This window comes from Silene latifolia, chromosome 5 (genome assembly GCF_048544455.1).
Source record: "Silene latifolia isolate original U9 population chromosome 5, ASM4854445v1, whole genome shotgun sequence".
Lineage (NCBI taxonomy): Eukaryota > Viridiplantae > Streptophyta > Magnoliopsida > Caryophyllales > Caryophyllaceae > Silene > Silene latifolia.
Genome location: NC_133530.1, coordinates 40,668,727 through 40,688,622, shown reverse-complemented (window position 1 = coordinate 40,688,622; position 19,896 = coordinate 40,668,727). Strand labels below are relative to the sequence as shown.

Sequence of the window (19,896 nt, the reverse complement as noted above, 5' to 3'; positions counted from 1 at the left end):
TGGGAAACAGGCTGACCAGGAGACTGTGTTGCAACAGGGGCATTACTTGTTTGATAACAAACCCCTGGTTGTCAAACGCTGGTCTAGCACCGAGCCTCTGACCAAAAGTGATGTCACTGTTGTACCAGTGTGGGTTCGAATGATGCATTTACCTCTTAAGTTTTGGGGGAAATGTATTCCTAAAATTGCTGGTCTTGTGGGTGATTTTGTGTGCTGTGATGGAGCAACAGAGGATAGGACACGGTTGGAATACGCTCAGGTAATGATTGATGTGCCGTTTGGTGAACCAGTTGTTGATAAGGTCACCTTCTTAGATGAGAAAGGGAAAAGAGTTGTTGTTAAGCTTGAGTGTGAATAAAACCCTATCTCATGTAAGGTTTGTGGAGGCATTGGTCATGAGGGGCAGGCTTGTGTGAAGAGAAAACAGAGACCTAAACCAAAGGTTGTTCAGAAATGGCAGCCAAAGGTTCCTCCTAAGGTAGTTAACCCTAAGACTGTTCAGAAAGTTGCACCATCAACACCAAAAATTCATACGCCAAAACCTGTTACTCCAGTGGGTTCCCTTACTACCCCTATGGAGAAACAGACTGGATTTCAGGTGCAATGATGGTACTTATCAGTTGGCTACTCCAGCTAGAGCCGTGATAAGATTGAGTAGACAGGAACTTATTGATAAGGGATTTAGCTCTGTTAAGTTTGACAACCAATCATTCTTGGAAGCACTGAATAATGCCACCCCAAAAGTTGGTATTGGTACGCAGAAGAGTGTATTGCCCCCTGAGGGGGCTGGTACTCAATTATAGGTGTTTGGAACATTATGGGGTTAAATTGTCCTGCTAAACAAAATCATATTAAATGGTTTTTACATAAACATAGAGTGGGACTATTTGGCCTCCTTAAGACGAAGGTTAAACCTTCTTCTCTAAATAGAATAAGTAGCAATGTTTGTGATGGTTGGTGTGTTTCCACCAATACTCAGTGGCACAAAGGAGGTAGAATTTGGGTACTTTGGCAACCAGGAATGTATCAGATTCAGTTTATTGAGTATAATGCCCAATTTATACATATGTTGGTGGATGATGTGGGTACTAGATGCTCTTTTTATTGTACTATTATTTATGCTTTTAATGGAGTTGGTGAGAGGAAGCCTCTATGGGATAAAGTCAGGCATTTCAGTGACCAGATTCAGAGCCCATGGCTTGTTTGTGGTGATTTCAATACTGTTCTAAAGCCTGTTGAAAGGCTTGGAGGTAATAGTACAAAGGAGGAAATGACTGATTTCCAAGCCTGTGTGGATTATTGTGACATTCAAGATAGCCCTGCAACTGGATGTTTTTTCACGTGGAACAATAAGCAGGATCCCCTTACTAGAGTTTATAGTCGTCTAGATAGGGTATTGGTTAATAAGGAGTGGCTTGTTCAGAGACCAGATGCTTCTGCTCACTTTCTGGTGGAAGGCTACTTTGACCATACCCCTTGTCTCATCCAGAATCGTTCACGTACTCATAATAAGAAGAAATGCTTCAAATATTTTAATATGTGGAGTGGAGGGCCTCGGTTTATGCCTACTGTACAGGATACTTGGAAAATATGGATTTATGGTTCTCCTATGTTCAGAGTGGTTTGGAAATTGAAGCTTCTGAAAAAGCCTTTGCAAAATTTAAACTCTGAACTTTTTGCTGATGTTGAGCACAATACTATTCGAGCTTGGAAACATTTGGAATATGTTCAAGAAAAACTCGGACATAACCCTACTGATGCAGCTCTTATTACTGCAGAAATTGCTGCTGCTATTGAGTATAAGGATTTGCAGGTAGTTAAGGATAGCTTCCTCCTTCAAAAATCTAAGGCTATCTGGTTAAGAGATGGAGATAACAATACTAAATTTTTTCACAGTGTTATTAGGGGAAGACAGTCCCTGAATAGGGTGTTGAGAATTGCAGATGAACATGGCACCGTGTGTACTGATCCTAATCTTATTCAGCAAGCTTTCTTGAAGTTCTACCATAATCTGCTGGGTAAGGCTACTCCTACTAAGCCTGATAATGTTCCTGTTGTCCAAAGAGGAGCGGTCTGTACTCCTGAGCATTGGAACGTCCTTTTACAGCCTGTCTCTAATCATGAAATTAAAGAGGTTGTCTTCTCCATACCCATTCATAAGGCCCCTGGACCTGATGGGTACTCCAGTGCCTTCTTCAAGGATGCTTGGTCTGTGGTAGGAGAAGATTGTTGCAAGGCTGTTCAAGATTTTTTCACTAATGGTACCATTCTTAAGCAACTCAATCACACCTTTATTACCCTTATTCCTAAAGTGAATATGCCTGAGAATGTGACCCAGTTCCGTCCTATATCTTGTTGCAATTTCTTTGTACAAAGTAATCTCTAAAATACTTTGCACACGTTTAGCTAAAGTGTTACCTGATATCATTAGCCTAAGTCAAAGTGGTTTTGTCAAGGGGCGCAATATTATTGAGAATATCTTGGTTTGTCAAGATGTTATCAAGCTGTATAATAGAGCCTCTGTGTCTCCTAGATGCCTGATCAAAGTTGACCTCAAGAAGGCCTACGACTCAGTCAATTGGGGGTTTTTGCACCAAATGTTAGAGGCACTTAATTTTCCTCCAAAGATAATCCAGTTGCTTATGGAATGTGTTACCACTACTTCTTATTCTTTGGTATTAAATGGAGAACCGTTTGGTTTCTTTCAGGGGAAGCAAGGCCTTAGACAGGGAGATCCTTTGTCTCCTCTTCTCTTCACTATAGCCATGGAGTATTTATCTAGAGTTTTGAACTTCACCACTACAGTTATGGACTTTAGATACCACTCTCTATGTGCTAGGCTTAATTTGTGTCACTTAATGTTTGCGGATGATCTTCTTTTTATCTCTAAGGGGGACACAAAGTCTGTTATGGTACTTCTGAGGTCTTTTGCTACATTCTCTGCTACCTCTGGCCTTCATATGAACCAGCAAAAGTCTAATATATATTTTAATGGAGTACAAAGAGCTGATAGAGACCAGATTGTAGCTGCTTCTGGCTATTCTGAAGGGACACATGCCTTTCAAGTACTTGGGTGTGCCCATTACAGCAGGGAAGTTGAAAACTAAAGACTGTGAGATTCTTATAGAGAAAATTGTTGAGAGAATAAGAAGCTTTGGGGCTAAAAAACTGTCCTATGCTGGCAGATTGTTGTTGGTAAAGTCTGTACTAACATCTCTCTATACTTATTGGACCAACATTTTTCTTCTCCCTAAGGGTGCATTGAGGACAATAGATAGTATATGTAGGAACTACCTGCGGGATGGCACAAGCAATTATCCGAGAGCTCCTATGGTGGGTTGGGATCGGGTTTGTTGTCTGTTAAAGAAGGTGGATTAGGTATTCGTTATAGCGACTGGAATGAAGCCACTATTGGGAAATTAGCTTGGTGGGTGTTTAGTAAGTCGAACACCTATGGGTCAAGTGGGTGCATCAGGTTTATATAAACAGCTCTACTGGAAAATTACCTTCCTAAAGCCCATATGGGGGGCAATTGGAAGGACATTTGCAAAATTAAAGAGCTACGTAAAACTGGTTACTGATCATGGTGTCCGCTTGCATTTGAAAGGGTATCTTTGTGTCCTTTGGTTATGAATGGCTGAGGAGAAAGGAACACAAGGTTAGGTGGGCAACACTAGTTTGGAATCCTTGGTGCTTGCCTAAGCATTGTTTTCTCGACCGACTTATGTTTAGGAATGCCCTCCCTCTAAAGGATAGACTTGTTTAGACATGGTATTAGTATGGATGATCGGTGTTGCATCATTGTACTTCACCCGAAAGCATGGTGCATCTGTTTGAATTGCGGGTATGTCATTGCTATCTTGGACCAGATCTCACTTAAGTCGCATATCCCTATACCCAAAGGCAATGCTATTGTTTAGGTTGGTAGGAGGCACTGGTCAAGATGGGAGACTGATGTGTGCTTATTTGCGTTTATGGCAGCGTATTATAGTGTCTGGCAGCAGCGCAACTCAGCTCGTTTGGAAGGCCTAATTGCTCCTCCTGAACACGTGGTAGATCAAATATTTAAGTTGTTGAAATTAGAGTAAGGCAATGTAGTAATCTATTTACTAGTACTAATCTTGTATGGCTCAACTCAATTGGCTTGTAATTGAGTTGGTGCAACAATATGGTGATAGCTTGTAATAGCTTTTGTGATTAATGAAATTACTAACATTCCACCAAAAAAAAATATAAGAATGACCACCCGCCTATTGAAAAAAGAAATTATATTAATTAGTGAATGCAATTTAACAAAAAACATACTAAAAAGTACTCTACAAAAACGGATAAAATAATGCTCACAAGAGTGTCCAAATTCGTTGCACTAGGATTGTAGTGATGCCCTTGGTGATATTTGTCTGCTAAGATCCAATTGTGCGGACTAACTTGAATAAGTTAGGGTTTTGAATTGGTATTTTTTATTTTTAGTTGGGAATGAACGATAATGAGGGATAAAGCGCGTAGTTGCTGAATAATGGCAACGAAACAAGCCGCTCTCCTGCTGAGAGATTTGACTTCAAGTCGTCTACCGGTGAGCGACTTGACTTCTTACCCCATCTTTGCCAAATCCGATCCTACATGGACCCATTTTGGGTAATAACTTTGAAACTCAACCTATTTCGTTAATTTGTTTGTTAGAAGGCCCATTTTGGAAAAAATTCGCCACAATTAGTGTAGGGTACAAAGAATGATTTCAACTGTATCAAATGAATATCTTATTCGTCGAGTCTGTCATTATCAGTTGTATGTTTTACTCCATATAACTGTCGTAAATACGCGGCTGCGAAAAAATTAAGAATAAATGTTTGGAGAGTGAGCCTTTGCCACCAGATCATCATATAGACACACACATGGGATGTACTCACACAACTTAAATATTAAGTCCAACAAGAAGTGGGAGCACACAAGACATGAGAGGTTGACCGAATCAAAACACGCATGAAACAAACGACCATTCAATGTAAACGTGCCACCCTTGAATTCAACATTCAAAACTGTCACCAAGCATAGGAATTGGATATAAAACAAGTGTTTCAACAATACGCATGTGTCAACATACCACACACAAGTATTAGAACAAAAGTTCAGAATCACGATCAACAAGATAAAGCAAGAAAACAATACAACATGCCACTGTGCTTAACTTTAACTTGCGCAAGATGCGTTGCACACGGTGAATCCTTCTCTAACACTGATACACATGGTCAAACAAAGATACACACTACTAAGATAATGCAGAATAATGACGGGACATCTGATAGTTTTTTTCTTACCGTCAGATAATTCGAGAAACTGACGGAATTTCCGTCGGAAATAGATTCCTGGCGGATAGCCCGTCAGAATCCGTCAGAGTTAAATGGCGCGTTGAATAATGACAATGGCGCTCTCAGAGTGACGGTATTCTGACGGATTATCTGTCAGAATTGTAATTTTACTGACGGATATTTCGTCAGGCAGGCCTTTCCTAGTGATGGGCAAAATGGTAATGATCGAGAGTAATATCTTGGCGGAAATGCCGTCAGGAATCCTTGTAAGAGTGGAGTCCTGACGGAAATTCCGTCAGGAAAGTCAATATTTTATATTGTCTTTCCTGACGGAATTTCCGTCAGATAAAGCTTTCTGTTAGTATCCCTTGTTTTCTTTGTAGTGACACGGTCAAACAAGGATACGCAAGGTCAGGGGGAGATATGCACGGTCAATTCCTATAGCTTCCTATTTCATTCCAACTTTAATGTAACTTGATTAATCATGTTAATGTCCATACAGAAACACTAAATACAACACGTAAATATATACGAATGATTCACAAACCTCATAATGCATTTTATTTGATCAAACAATGATCGATTCCATGGTTCATGGACAACACAATTTCCCACCTTTACTACCTAAATTGCTTTAACTTCAATGTTAACCACAAGATACGGAAACGCCTGATCATCTTTTCCGTGATTGTTCATTTGCTAGTAGAGTTTGGGCTGGAAGTGTTCTGGGGATTCGGGCTCAATCAGGGGATAATTTGAACCTCCAGTCTTGGGTGTGTAATTGGCTTTCTGTTCTTTTTAAGGCTGATAATTAACACAAGGCTTGTCTTTCCTTTTTGTGTACTATCTGGACTATCTGGGTGGTAAGGTGCAGAAAGGTCTTTGATAAGTCTGAGTGCTCCCCTATAGGTGCTAACTTACTATACCAAGATTCTCTTAATTTGTCTCTTTCTACGGAGGATAGGAAATCGGGGTCCTTGACTTTCCAAACACCTTTGGAGGAAGATTTGATTAACCTTAGGAATGGAGTTCTCTTTCCTTTGATCCAGGGTTCTCTGAACTGCTCTCAGTCTCATATTTATGTAGATGCGGCGTGGTCTAAAGAGCTTGTTACTGGTTTGGGTGGATGTATTATGGTTGGTAATGAGGTTGTGTGTGAATTCTGTATCAAAGGAAGTGCTGAAAATGCTTTGAGCGGGAAGCTTTGGCAATTAGGGAGGCCTTGAAGTGGGCGCTCTCTCGCAATATCCTTCATGTTACCATTTTCTCTGATTGTTTACAGGTTCTTGCTCAAGTCCCAAAGTTCTCTCAACTCAAACATTGGATAAGAAATACTGTCGAAGATATCACTGAAGTAGCAGCAAACTTTCATTGCGTTTCTTTTGCTTATGTACCTAGAATTTGTAATAAAGCCGCTCATAGGTTAGCTAAGCATGCTATCAAAATGTAGACCTCGTTAACCCGATTGTCAAAAAAAAAAAAAAAAAATGTTAACCACAATATTATCAAACAAACCCAAAATATCATGATTAAGAATAAATTCAACATATATATGACACATAAGGAGCACTAAATGAACATGGGCCTGAATACCTTTCATCTTTTTACATAAAAACACTTCAACAACATAGTTTGTCATCAAACCTTGAAAATACCATCAAACTATATGGAAGCAAGTGCCTTGTGAGTGTGCTGATGACAAAAGCCTACACTGAGACTTGCTTACACTCGGCCGAAATATCCGATCAAGCAAGCCCTCCGTCCTGTTCTAGAAGCTTCCTTGTACCGCTAACATTGTAGATTGACAAATGGCATAGTTGACCACTGTAACTAACTATTGACCAAGTTTGTTAGAGAAGTTGTTAGAGTTAGTTTGTATATAAACCAAACCTTGTATAACAGATTTATTAAGTTAATGCATTTTACAGATTTTATTTACTCTTCTCTCTACATTCTTTCTCTCTCTAAACCGTTTTAGATATTTGTTTCCTCAAGCTTTAGCTCACCATCAATGGCGACCTTAAGCTCCATTAATGGAGGTTTCCTAGCTCATATTGCACAATTTCACAAAGTAACATTAATATGACAAATATCAACATAAGGAACATGAGAATTGCATATCAACATATCCAAAGGATTTAAAATACAAAATAAGCGTAGAGTCCATAACTTTATCCAATTTCATCATCGACATACAAAGATAATATCTTTTCATCAAAAATCACCTAAATTAACATCCAAAGCACACAAAATTATGTTATATCGAGTAACCCGTTCATCGTTATCTTTTTGCTCTTCTAGTTCTCCAAATCTGCTTCAATAAGGTAGTAATTCGCTTTCGGATCTTCAAAATCACCACCTAAACACAAATATATGAAACACTTGTTGGAAAACCTTACTTGAAAAAGATGAGTTTTTGAGAAAATGTAATAAGGATTAAATCTTCTTAAGCTAGAAGATAGAGGACAAGAAAAGGAGAAAATTGGCGCAAAGATGAAGTGAGTTGGTTGAGAAATGAGAAAGTTATGACAATTTTAAAAATTTAGAACTTTGGGGTTTAATGGAGGTTTTGTAATAGAGTAAATCCGAAATATTTCTTAAGGACGGAGATGAGACTAAGCGAGGTTTCTTTATAAAAATTAAACCTAAAACCTTGACCTATCTTTGACTAAATAAGTCGTTCTTTAAAGAATTATTTCATAGAAATAATCCAAATTATGGGTGTCCTTCGTGTATTACTCCAAGCTTCAATATAACCCAATTTAATCCCTCCTATCTCTCTCCCTTCCCAAATCAGACTTAACTAATTTTTTACCGTCTATATCAGGTAATTTAGAAAGGATATGAGTAAACAAAGATGAAAGACAATAAATTAATTAAAAGTTGAATAAAGAAGGTATATAAATTACCTGTTATAGCCATTAAAAAATTTAGCTAAGTTTGATTTGGGAAGAAAGGGAGATATGAGGGATTAAAATGGGTTAAATTAAAGTTTGGAATAATATAATAAGGGCACCCATAACTTGAATTATTCCTATGAAATAATCCTTACTAAAATTCTGCGTAGAATTCAATTTTTAACTCTATTTGCCAATTATTAAAGTTTTAACCCAACTAGTCCAAAATCATCTTTTCCTACTCGTAATAAACTAGTTGTTTAAATTAATTAATTAACCCCTAAATTAAAATTGAGGATGTTACAAGCACAAGTGTGTTCTTATACAAGAATTTTGGAGGTACTCTAGGTTACCAGTATTACTGATGGTAGAGCTTGTTATTTTTTATTATTGCGTGTTCTGAATTAGTATTTGATTCAAAACGGTTATGTTGTAGTGGTACTACTTTACAGGGAAATAGAGTCATATTAACCGGTGGATGTTGTTGTAGTAAAGAAGCAGTAACAATGTAAAGCAAGAAAAAACAGAAGAGATATAACCCGATTCGTAGTGCCGTGGTAAAGGAGCCACTGCCTTGAAAACTATATTCCGGTACGACCGTGGTGGCGATCAGCTAGTGCCGGTAGTTCCCCAAGGATAACACTACAGTCTCCACTCAGTTTCGCCCACTCGGAACTGTGAGACTTGGAACGAAAATAATAACCATTACCCAGAAATTATAGAAGAGAGGAAATATTTGAGATTGAGAGAGCAGTGTGAATTGTGTGTTTTTCTGATGTCGACTGATGCTCTATTTATAATAAACAGAGGCAGTTAGAGAGCCAAAAACCGTGGCCTAAAACGCAGCCAACAACAGAGAAAAACGGGGAGTAAGACTCTCTCCCACTAACAGTCATATTGACTGACTGTTAGGCACATTCACTGCATATGGACAGCCCATATACACACAAGAGCAAAAAGGTAAAAAGGGGCCGTTGGCCCGCACCGCAGGTGCTCTACCCAAACCCAAACCCGAGCCCGAGCCCGAGCCCGAGCCCGAGCCCGAGCCGGGCCGGGCCGGCGCGCGCGCGCGTGTGTGTTTGGACCCAAACCCACTGGCCCAATACTCCCAACAAAACCCTCCTTGGTCCACACAATTAACTAGTGGAGTACACTAGTTAATATAAAGTGACCAAATCATTCTTCACCCACCGATGTGGGACAAAGAAAGGAATTTTGGAAAGAGCAAATGGCTTTACCAGCCATCACTTCCAACAATCCCCCACAGATGGCGAAGAAAAGCAAAGAGAAGAAATTTCTGGGTAAAGGAAGGATTGGATACTTAGGTATCAATATCTTTCGATTTGAATTGACACTTTAGTGAAATGAGGAAACAACTTACTTACAGCGAGAGAATATCTTGCGATTTGAATTCCTAGCTGAGCTTCGGTCGATACCCCCCACAACACATATCATACCTTCAGATTAAGATCGTTCTTCGAAAGTGCAACGCGCTCTTTTAGAGCTATGCGTTTACCTCGGTACTAATAGATGTGTTCAAAAGACTTCTCATAGTCTAATGATCGTTACACCTACGTAGGTGACTCAAGTGCTTCTCAGTAGCACTTCTCACATGAGTCATTAAGGACCTAAGTCCAACCTGGTGTATGATCCATCAAGTGCGTCTCAAAAGCACCACCATAAAGGCTATGAATCATACAACGCCATAGGAATAGAAGCTTTAGACCTAGTCAAGTCTTACTCTTGACCTAAGGACTTAAGCCCCATTCCCCTCGACGTGTCAACGACTAGTCTTCTAGCCAGCCCTTTAGTAAAGGGATCAGCAAGATTGTTTTCGGACTTCACATAATCCAAAGCAATCACTCCATTGTCTTGGAGTTGTCTAACTGCAGCGTGCCTTATTCGAATATGTCTCTTTTTCGAATTGTAGACACTATTCTTTGCAACACCAATAGCAGCCTGCGAGTCACAGTGCAGGGAGACCGGTGTTAGCCGTCCGCCCCACACTGGTATATCAGCTAAAAGGTTTTTCAACCATTCAGCCTCTTGTCCTGCCAACTCAAGAGCTATGAACTCAGATTCCATGGTAGAGCGTGCAATACAAGTCTGTTTAGAAGACTTCCACGATATAGCACCTCCACCCATGGTAAAGACATAACCACTAGTAGAACAGATCTCATCGTTACCTGCAACCCGCCGCATCACAATATCCCTCTAACACAAAGCGGAAATTTACTATAATGCAAACATAAGTCAACTGTTCCCTTTAGGTATTTTAGTAAACGACGAAGAGCATTCCAGTGTTCATTGCTAGGGTTATGTGTATAACGACTCAGTCTACTAACTGCATAAGCAATATCTGGTCGAGTACAGTTCATTAAAAACATCACACTACCTAGGATTTTAGCATACTCTTCTTGGGAAACACTCTTGCCCAAGTTTTTACACAATGCTACACTAGGATCATAGGGTGTTCTAGCAGGCACATCATCAAAGCAGTTAAACTTTCTCAACACTTTTTCAACATAATGAGATTGACTTAGACAGATTCCATTGGGGTTTCGGATGACCTTAACTCCTAGGATAACATCAGCTTCTCCTAAGTCCTTCATCTCAAATTGTGATGACAAAAATTCTTTGGTTTTAATTATCACCTCTAAATTATTACCAAGTATTAACATGTCATCAACATAAAGGCATATAAGCACACAATCAGATTCTATTACTTTTGAATAAACACATGAATCAGAATTGTTAACCACATAGCCATTACTTATCAAAGTGTTGTTAAATTTCTCATACCACTGTTTAGGTGCTTGTTTCAGTCCATAAAGAGACTTGTTCAGTTTACACACTTTACTCTCTTGACCCTCAATCACAAAACCTTCAGGTTGAGACATATAGATCTCTTCCCTTAGTTCACCATTCAAAAAGGCAGTTTTAACATCCATCTGATGTATAACAAGGTTATGAATAGCAGCTAAGGCGATAAGAGTCCTAATAGTCGAAATTTTGGTCACAGGAGAGTACGTATCAAAATAATCAATACCCTTCTTTTGTGTAAAGCCTCTAACTACAAGTCTAGCTTTGAACCTCTCTATTGTACCGTCAGTCTCATTTTCTTTTAAAGATCCATTTACTTGTAATGGGTTTACTACCTTTAGGTAAATCAGTCAACTCCCAAGTCTGATTTGACACAATAGAGTCAAGTTCACTTTTAATAGCATCTTTCCAAAAATTAGCATCAATGGATTTCATTGCCTCACTATAAGTTTTTGGGTCATCTTCTATTAAAAAAGTCAAAACAAATTCATCACTAGCACAAACAGAGTATCCATGTTCGAGACAAAGAAAGTTGAAACAAAATCAGCTCCAAAGTTCTTTGGACATCTAGGTCTCTTAGTTCTTCTAGGTTCAACAACATGATCAATAGAAGTGCTACTACTAGCATGTGAAGAGATATCAACAGATGTAACAGGTAAACTAGGAGGTGAATCAACATTCTTCGTAATGGAAAAACATGCTAAAAAAACACGGATCTCTAGCTTCGGATATAGAACGGTCACTTAAAGACATGAATCTATAAGCGGAACTATTTTGAGCATAACCTATAAAAACACAATCATAGGTCTTTGGTCCAACGGTAGGTCTCCTAAAATCTGGTAAACCCACTTTAGCCAAACACCCCCACACCTTGAGGTAACTCAGGTTAGGAGGATAGCCCTTCCAAATTTCATAGGGTGTCTTGTCAAGTTTCTTATGAGGTACACGGTTAAGAATGTGACAAGCCGATAGAATTGCTTCCCCCCACATATCGTCAGATAGGCCAGAACTTAAAAGCATAGCATTCATCATCTCTTTTAAGGTTCTATTTTTTCGTTCAGCTACGCCGTTAGGGGACGAGGTAAGTAAGGTGGACTAGTCTCATGTATTAAACCGTTAGCAGCACAAAAGTCGGCTAGATAACTAGATTTATACTCACCACCCCTATCAGACCTTACCCTTTTAATTTTTCTGTCGAGTTGATTTTCGACTTCATTTTTAAAGTTTATAAACGATTGTTACGCTTCATCTTTAGTCTTAAGCAGATAGACACGGGTGTACCTTGAACAGTCGTCTATAAAGGTGACATAATAATTCTTTCCACCTCTACTTGCCACATTTTTGAAGTCAGCTAGGTCGGTGTGAATTAACTCAAGAAGACTCGTATTCCTAGTTGTGACTAGTTTACTAGGTTTCTTTGTGAATTTAGCCTCAACACAGCTAGCACATTTAGAGAATTCTTGACTCGTCAAACTTGGAATTAAACTCATAATTCTAAGTTTTTAATATAGTCAACATTCACATGACCTAATCTACCATGCCAAACATCAATAGACTCAAAGAATATAAGCGATAGATGCATTATTATTAAAAATCGAATCGTGTTCAATACAAAAAGACCCCCAGACAGATAACCCTTGCCCACAAATTCCCCATTACGCGACATTACAACCTTGTCAGCCTCAAAAACAAGTTTCAAACCAGCTTTGTTCAATAAGGCACCAGACACGAGGTTTCGACGCAATGAGGGTACAAATAAAACATTGGTGAGAGCAAGTGTTTTCCCGAGGTGAGTTTGAGAAAGATCTTGCCTTTGCACGTGATGATTGCGAGATGAAGAATTACCCATGTAGACACATTCCCCATCGCTACTTCCTCGAACTCGGCAAAATAACCCCTTATCAAAGACAAGAGGTGTCTAGAAGCACCGGATATCAAGACCCATTCAAAGAAGATTGCCCACCGATTAGCTTCCACAACCACAAAGGAATGACATCGTCGATCACAAAGAACATTAGCTTCAGCGATTTTCTTTCGATGCATTTGGTAGGCTTTGTGACCGCTTTTCCCACGCACGTAGCAAACAATGGGACCCTTTGGTTTCGAATCTTAGCAACCGGTTTGGTATGCTTCCCTGGACCATTCTTCTTAGTCGACCCTGGTTCTTACCACGACCAACCTTGGCCTTACCCTTACCCTTGAACTTCTCGGTATAAGACGGACCACCGGACTCAACCAGTTAGCATTAACAAACAAAGCGGCAACGAAGTTTTAACGGGTTGACTAACGGGTTTGTCTTTAAGGCGATTTGCCTCTTCGGTCCTCATGTGTCCTACTAGTTCTTGGAGAGACAGTCCTTTTTCTTATGCTTAAGGTGGTTTCTATAGTCGGACCGGAGGGAGGGAACTTTTCTAACAGAACATTAGCCACGAAAATGTCATCTAATTTCATACCCTCATTAACAACATCAAAGACAAAGGTTCTCGTAGACATGAACTTGTTCCATGATGGGTTTCCGTCGACCATCCGAAATTCCACCACTTACCCACAACATATTTCTTTTTCCCCGCATCATCACCCCCATACTTAGCCTCTAAGCTTTCCCATATCGGTTTAGACGACTTATGAACCATAAACAGTCAAACAGGTGTCGATCATGTTGTTTAGAAGGCGGCATCTAACAAGTTTATTGTCCTTATCAAATTTCTTAATGTCCTCTTCGTTTGACTTAACAAAGCAGATTTAGCGGGAGGGTGTTCTCTACGGTCTCATTAACAAGACCTCTTTAACTTTAGGAGCGGGTCACTAAACAAAGACATAATCAATTTCCGTTGTTCAAAAACATCAGGTTTACGTGACCAACGCTTATAGTTACGATCTAATTTCTCAAGTTTAGTCAAATCGGGAAGGGTTTTAGCTAAAGCAGACGACATTGTTACTGACAATTAACAACAACAAAAATATAGTTTTCAAATTGTTGTAGTAAAGAAGCGATAACAATGTAAAGCAAGAAAAAAAAAAGAGATATAACCCGATTCGTAGTGCGTGGTAAAGGAGCCACGCCTTGAAAACTATATTCCTAGACGGCCCGTGGTGGCGATCGGTAGTGCGGTAGTTCCCCAAGGATAACACTACGGTCTCCACTCGCCGCGCCCACTCGGAACTGTGAGACTTGGAACGAAAATAATAACCATTACCCAGAAATTATAGAAGAGAGGAAATATTTGAGATTGAGAGAGCAGTGTGAATTGTGTGTTTTTCTGATGTCGACTGATGCTCTATTTATAATAAACAGAGGCAGTTAGAGAGCCAAAAACCGTGGTCTAAAACGCAGCCAACAACAGAGAAAAACGGGGAGCAAGACTCTCTCCCACTAACAGTCATATTGACTGACTGTTAGGCACATTCACTGCATATGGACAGCCCATATACACACAAGAGCAAAAAGGTAAGGTGCTCTACCCGAGCCCGGGCCGGGCCGGGCCGGGCCGGGTCGGCGCGCGCGCGCGTGTGTGTTTGGACCCAAACCCACTGGCCCAATACTCCCAACAAAAGCCTCCTTGGTCCACACAATTAACTAGTGGAGTACACTAGTTAATATAAAGTGACCAAATCATTCTTCACCCACCGATGTGGGACAAAGAAAGGAATTTTGGAAAGAGCAAATGGCTTTACCAGCCATCACTTCCAACAGATGTTACTCTCGGTTTGAGAGGTTTTGTCTTGGGTTTATTTAACCCAAAATACTGTCTTATCTTAGTCTAGCTTAAAGTTATCTATAATTTGTCGATTAGTTGTTTCTGTTGCGCGTGGGACATTGACGATAATTTCTCAATAGTACTTGATAGATGCATGGTACTCCCTCTATCTCAATCATTTGTTTACCTTTAGTTAAATAATGCTTACAAAGAATAAGAACAGCTAAACAAATGAGTAAGAGGAAGAGAGTATAGAATGCATGAAGTACCATCGAATTGTGACTAAGTTGTCGAGGTCTTGAAGATTATGAAATCCATTATATAAAGCTATATATACCACATTTATATATGGGTGTAAAGACTGGGATTTGACCAAACTAAGAAGGCGATACAAAATGTCAAAAACGCCCCTCTTTTTTTCCCCTCAGTGATCAGCTTGCCATTCCCCGTCCCTTACTAATCACCATGATACAGTTATTAGTAATCTACATGAACTATACTAAACTACTTGTCCCATCGGTCCTGCCATATCCACAGGCTTGGTAACAACTTCAATTTTCTTCAATTCGGGGTCGTTTACTTTGACATCGTCGAGAATGATGGTCGTATGGTGGTTGTCAGTGTTGTTACAGCCCTTAATTACTTCAGGGATCATTTCCTCAGCTTCCTTCTCCTTGTACTCTTTGTACTTGCCCCATAGAACAGAATACAACCCCATCACAATTAGTACTGCCCCAAGAACACTGATACATCAAAATAATGAAAAATTGAAAAAGTTAGTGATTATTACTTGTATAATTGGTGACGTTATATTTTTAATAAATTGACATGCATGGTGTGTTACAAATGGTATCATGGGGGTCACAAAATTAAAGCTACTTTAACAAAGTACTCCTATATGGATTATGGAACATGTCGTATCATGTAGTGAAAATTGATACTACTAGCTACTACTATTATTATTGTTTCCGAGTTCCACGTGTCACTATATCGTGCCCGTGTGTTACTAACTAATGGTGGCTGATTAACTATTAAGGAAGAGTAACTGGTTGTTTTTGGTTCGAGTTCCTACTTATTTGGCCTTCTTTTTGGTTCAATTTTTATAATCATTTGTGCTTAGCAACCAATTCCTCAAGTCACATAAACAGGCTACCAGTTTAAAAAATAGAAGCTCGAGTTGAATTTGTAAGGGTTACCCTATTTTGTTCGGATTGCCATAAAAAAGCAGCCATGCATGCTAAGGCAGTATAATTATGCAGCTACGTAAATACGTATTCGTAATAGTTTGTATAGGAAATTCAGTGACAAATTTTATTTGTTGTAATAACTAGTGTATCTTGTACTACTATTGACATTGTAGACAATAAAATTATTTATCCGTCTCATTTATTTATTTACTTTTAACTAAAATATTGATAAAAAAAATAAAATCGACAAATAGATACTCTCTCTCTCCCGGTCATTTGTTGTTCTTTTTCATTTTTGGGTGTCTCAATCATTTGTTGTCCTTTCTATTTTAAGTATGAACTTGTTGAGTAATTTGATCATTCTCATTCAATTTGTTCCACTTGTCATTTAGTTATTGGCCTTTTCCTCATTCCTTGGTCTTTGTGCCAAAACGAAAGGACAACAATTGACCGGGACGGAGGGAGTATATAATTTGCTCAATTGAGTGATTAATTTTGAGATGAGAAAGAAAAGAAAAGAAAAATACCCTCCAACATAAATTTTCTCAGCAAGAATGAAAGAACCCATGAAGGCCACAAGGATCATCATCAAAGGGCTGAAAGCAGTCACAAAAACAGGCCCTCTCTTCTCCATCACAATTCCTTGTACATAATATGCAATTCCTGATGATATTATACCCTGATATATCGAACAACCAAGTATATCGAGTTTAGAAAAATATACTTCGTATTTACAAATAGTGTTTTGAATTGAGCTAATAAAATATGATAATTACCGCGTAAGCAGCAGCAAGAAGATTCATGTCCCATCCAATAGTCCAAACCGATGGTTTATGTTCCATAACAAAGGTGACGACAATTGATTGCAAGGTGCCCAAAAAGCACACTAATGCTGTTAGTGAAAGATGAGCCGTATATTTTCTCATTGTTATAGCCTGTTAAAAAAAGAAAAAAAATTATTTCATATAATAATATGCTTTACTATGTTAAAAATAATAGGAGGCGAACTTTATTAGTTAATTCAGCTGATAAATACCTGAAGGATAAAAAAAGCGGCCCAGGCTAGAGTAGCGAGGATGAGAAGAATGGATCCCTTGGCCCAATCTTTGTCAGCGGCAGCAAGAGCGGCAGAGGTAGGATGAGCGGTAGGGTGGACGTGGCCGGACCATGCCATGTTGATGATGTGACCTTTGTACAATGTCATCAACATAGCACCTCCTACTGTTATTAAGGTTCCCACCACTTTGGCTATGCACCATAACTTTTTTATGTTCACCTTCTCCATCCTAATCACAAAAAATATATTATGTTACTTATGATATTAATTCTTAAAAATAAATATAATAATTAGTTTTTATAATTATTTGAATAATTGTACTTAATTAATGATGAATATGTATGTACCTGCATATTAGGGCCATAACAAATGTCATGGCAGGTAGCATGTTGCTCATGGCACAAGAAAATGTTGGAGATGTGTATTTTAATCCCATGTAGTAGAAGTTTTGATCAATTACAGGCCTAAATTAGGACATAATTGCAAAAACAATAGATTAGAACACATAAATTAAATGTGATACGACTAGTGATGAGCAATTAGTTTAGTATTAGGTGAAGGATAGTCAAGAATTTACCCAAGTAGTCCTAGAACAAAAATTTGTGAGAAAATCATAAGTGTCATCTTTGGTCTCACTTTCCTGAAACATGCAGATAATAAACCAAGCGTAAATAATTGACCATTATTTAACGTTTAGTTACTTTTAAATGCAACGATAATAAATTTTAAGTGTCTGCAAATGGTGTCTTGTACCTTTCAAAAATAAGGGCAAAGGGAGCAATCACAGCGGTGGCAAAAGCGTGGCGGTAGACGACGAGGACATAGTGGCTCATTCCACCATTTAGGGAAACCTTAGTAACAATGTTCATACCAGCATAGCCAAATTGCAAGCATATCATGGCTATGTATGGTTTGCTTTTCTCAAAGAAACTATTATTATTGCTTCCTTTTCCTTCCATTTTAATTTGCTTTTGTTTTTCTTAGAATTTTCTCTCTTTTTTATTTTATTTTGTAGGAGAAACACAAAAAATATCTCAAGTTTTGTTAAGAAAACACTTGTAGCTAAGGGAGCGGTTATGTTTTCCTAATGAACAAGGTTGCAAATGCCTTGGTATTTATAGGGCATGCACTTGCTTTGTAAATGATGGGAGTACTTTATTACTATAAAGTTTATAGTAAGAGTAGCAATTATTCTATTTCATTTCTTTGATAAGATTTGGTGTTTGTGGTAACTAAGTAGTTTGTGGGAATCTGTTTCAGAATTTGAGTGAAAGAAATGGGCCTAAGTAGGGTACCAATGAATATTCTCATTTCATATAATAGGTAGTTTTATTGGGAGTGCTTGCTGTGTATAGAAACCACAACTGTAAATTATGTCACTTGTATTTGCTTTTGATTTGGAAGTGAGGATGAACTACAAGAACAATCTAAACTTATCTCTCGAGTCTAGGTCAATTCGTTGCATTTTCCTTATTATTTAGATGTGTTAAGTTACCTCCTCTATTCGGATCAATCATTCCTATTGGACGTTTAGTTACCCAAGAGTATGTTGAATTGATAGTAGTGAAAAGAACAATAAAAGAACAAATGACAAATAAGTTGACACAAGATATACTTGGTTCTCCAGTAAAATCACAAGTTATGTCCATCGAGAAAGAGAGCAAATTTCGCTAATGTGCAAATAATAGTACAACAATAGACCAGTAAATACATGTGATCAATAATAGCTTAGAAAAACTAGACCTAAAGTCTAAAGACCCTACCCAAATCTATCAACAAATATACCTAGTAATCTCAACGGACAAAAAAATTTACTCCAAATAAAGTTCACCCTGAAAAGAACTCACTAACAAGATCAAGGAAAATGATCTTGAGACCACCAACATTCGAACAAACTCTTTCGATCTCCAAAGAGCAAGAGAAAACCATCCAATTAGAGTTCGATACGAATTAAGCTTCCTCTCATAAGGAACTTAACTAATCGAGTACTCCGTGCATAAAATTGTGTTCACCAATTATCCCCCTCTCTTTAATTAACCTAGACTAACATACAACTCTTTATAAGATTTTATTCCGCACTAAGATAAGAGACCTAGGATAAGTGGGAAAACAAGTTCAATAGTATTGGGAAACGATTGGTAGGTCACTCAAATCTTAACAATTTTCACCTTGGCTTCATTCAATTGTCTAACTCGAACCAAATCAGCTTATATCAAACAATCAAACCTCAAATCACTACTTATCTCAGTAGTCTCCACCCTGACTTAAACTCAATCTTCAAAACAGACAAAAGAACCAAGTGTGCAACAAATAAACATAACCAATATACAAAATATCAAATGACGCAAGCTAAAACTACAATATATTTTCATACCAAAAGAAGGCCAAATAATGTAACAAACTGCCATGCGCACAACAACTTCCAAACGTCAATGCAAAAGTATGAGATAATCATTGTTAATCACAAAATTAAAGATAGAATGGTGAACAAAAGAACACACAAGCAAGACTCTAAAACAAATCTTTTATTTGCAAACCAAAATAATGGTCAAATATATATACTCTCGCACCAAATTACCCAAAACGACACAATACAAGTGCCACGAACAAAGCCTATCATTTGGGTAGAAAAGAAAGTGTCGCGACACCACCAACATGCCTACACTAAAGGCAACAAGAGCCCAAGTTGAAACCAGAAAAAATAACATTCTAAGTGAGCACAAATCACCAACATTAAGGCGCAAAATGTTAGACTAAGTCGTACACCTCAAAAGTTCTAAAGAACAAACTCATTCCGTTGATGTTTCTAATAACCCCTCATCACGAGGTCTCAATGGCTCTTTGTCAAGAGCCTAAACGACCATGCGGAGCCCAAATTGCCCCCACCACATGGGGGGCAAACCGCCTCACTAAGGCATATATGTAATA

General features: G+C 38.5%; 1 protein-coding gene across 1 annotated transcript; it reads right to left on the bottom strand.

The window, feature by feature from the left end:
* Nucleotides 1-14,940: 14,940 nt before the first annotated feature.
* On the bottom strand, nt 14,941-18,121 carry LOC141657316 (WAT1-related protein At5g07050-like). Its single transcript, XM_074464495.1, has 7 exons — nt 17,722-18,121; nt 17,546-17,608; nt 17,316-17,432; nt 16,948-17,197; nt 16,688-16,846; nt 16,439-16,590; nt 14,941-15,467 (listed from the first exon to the last, which is right to left on the bottom strand). The coding sequence occupies exons 1-7, from the start codon at nt 17,925-17,927 to the stop codon at nt 15,224-15,226; spliced, it is 1,191 nt and encodes a 396-aa protein (XP_074320596.1). The 5' UTR covers nt 17,928-18,121; the 3' UTR covers nt 14,941-15,223.
* Between the last annotated feature and the right edge of the window lie 1,775 nt (nt 18,122-19,896).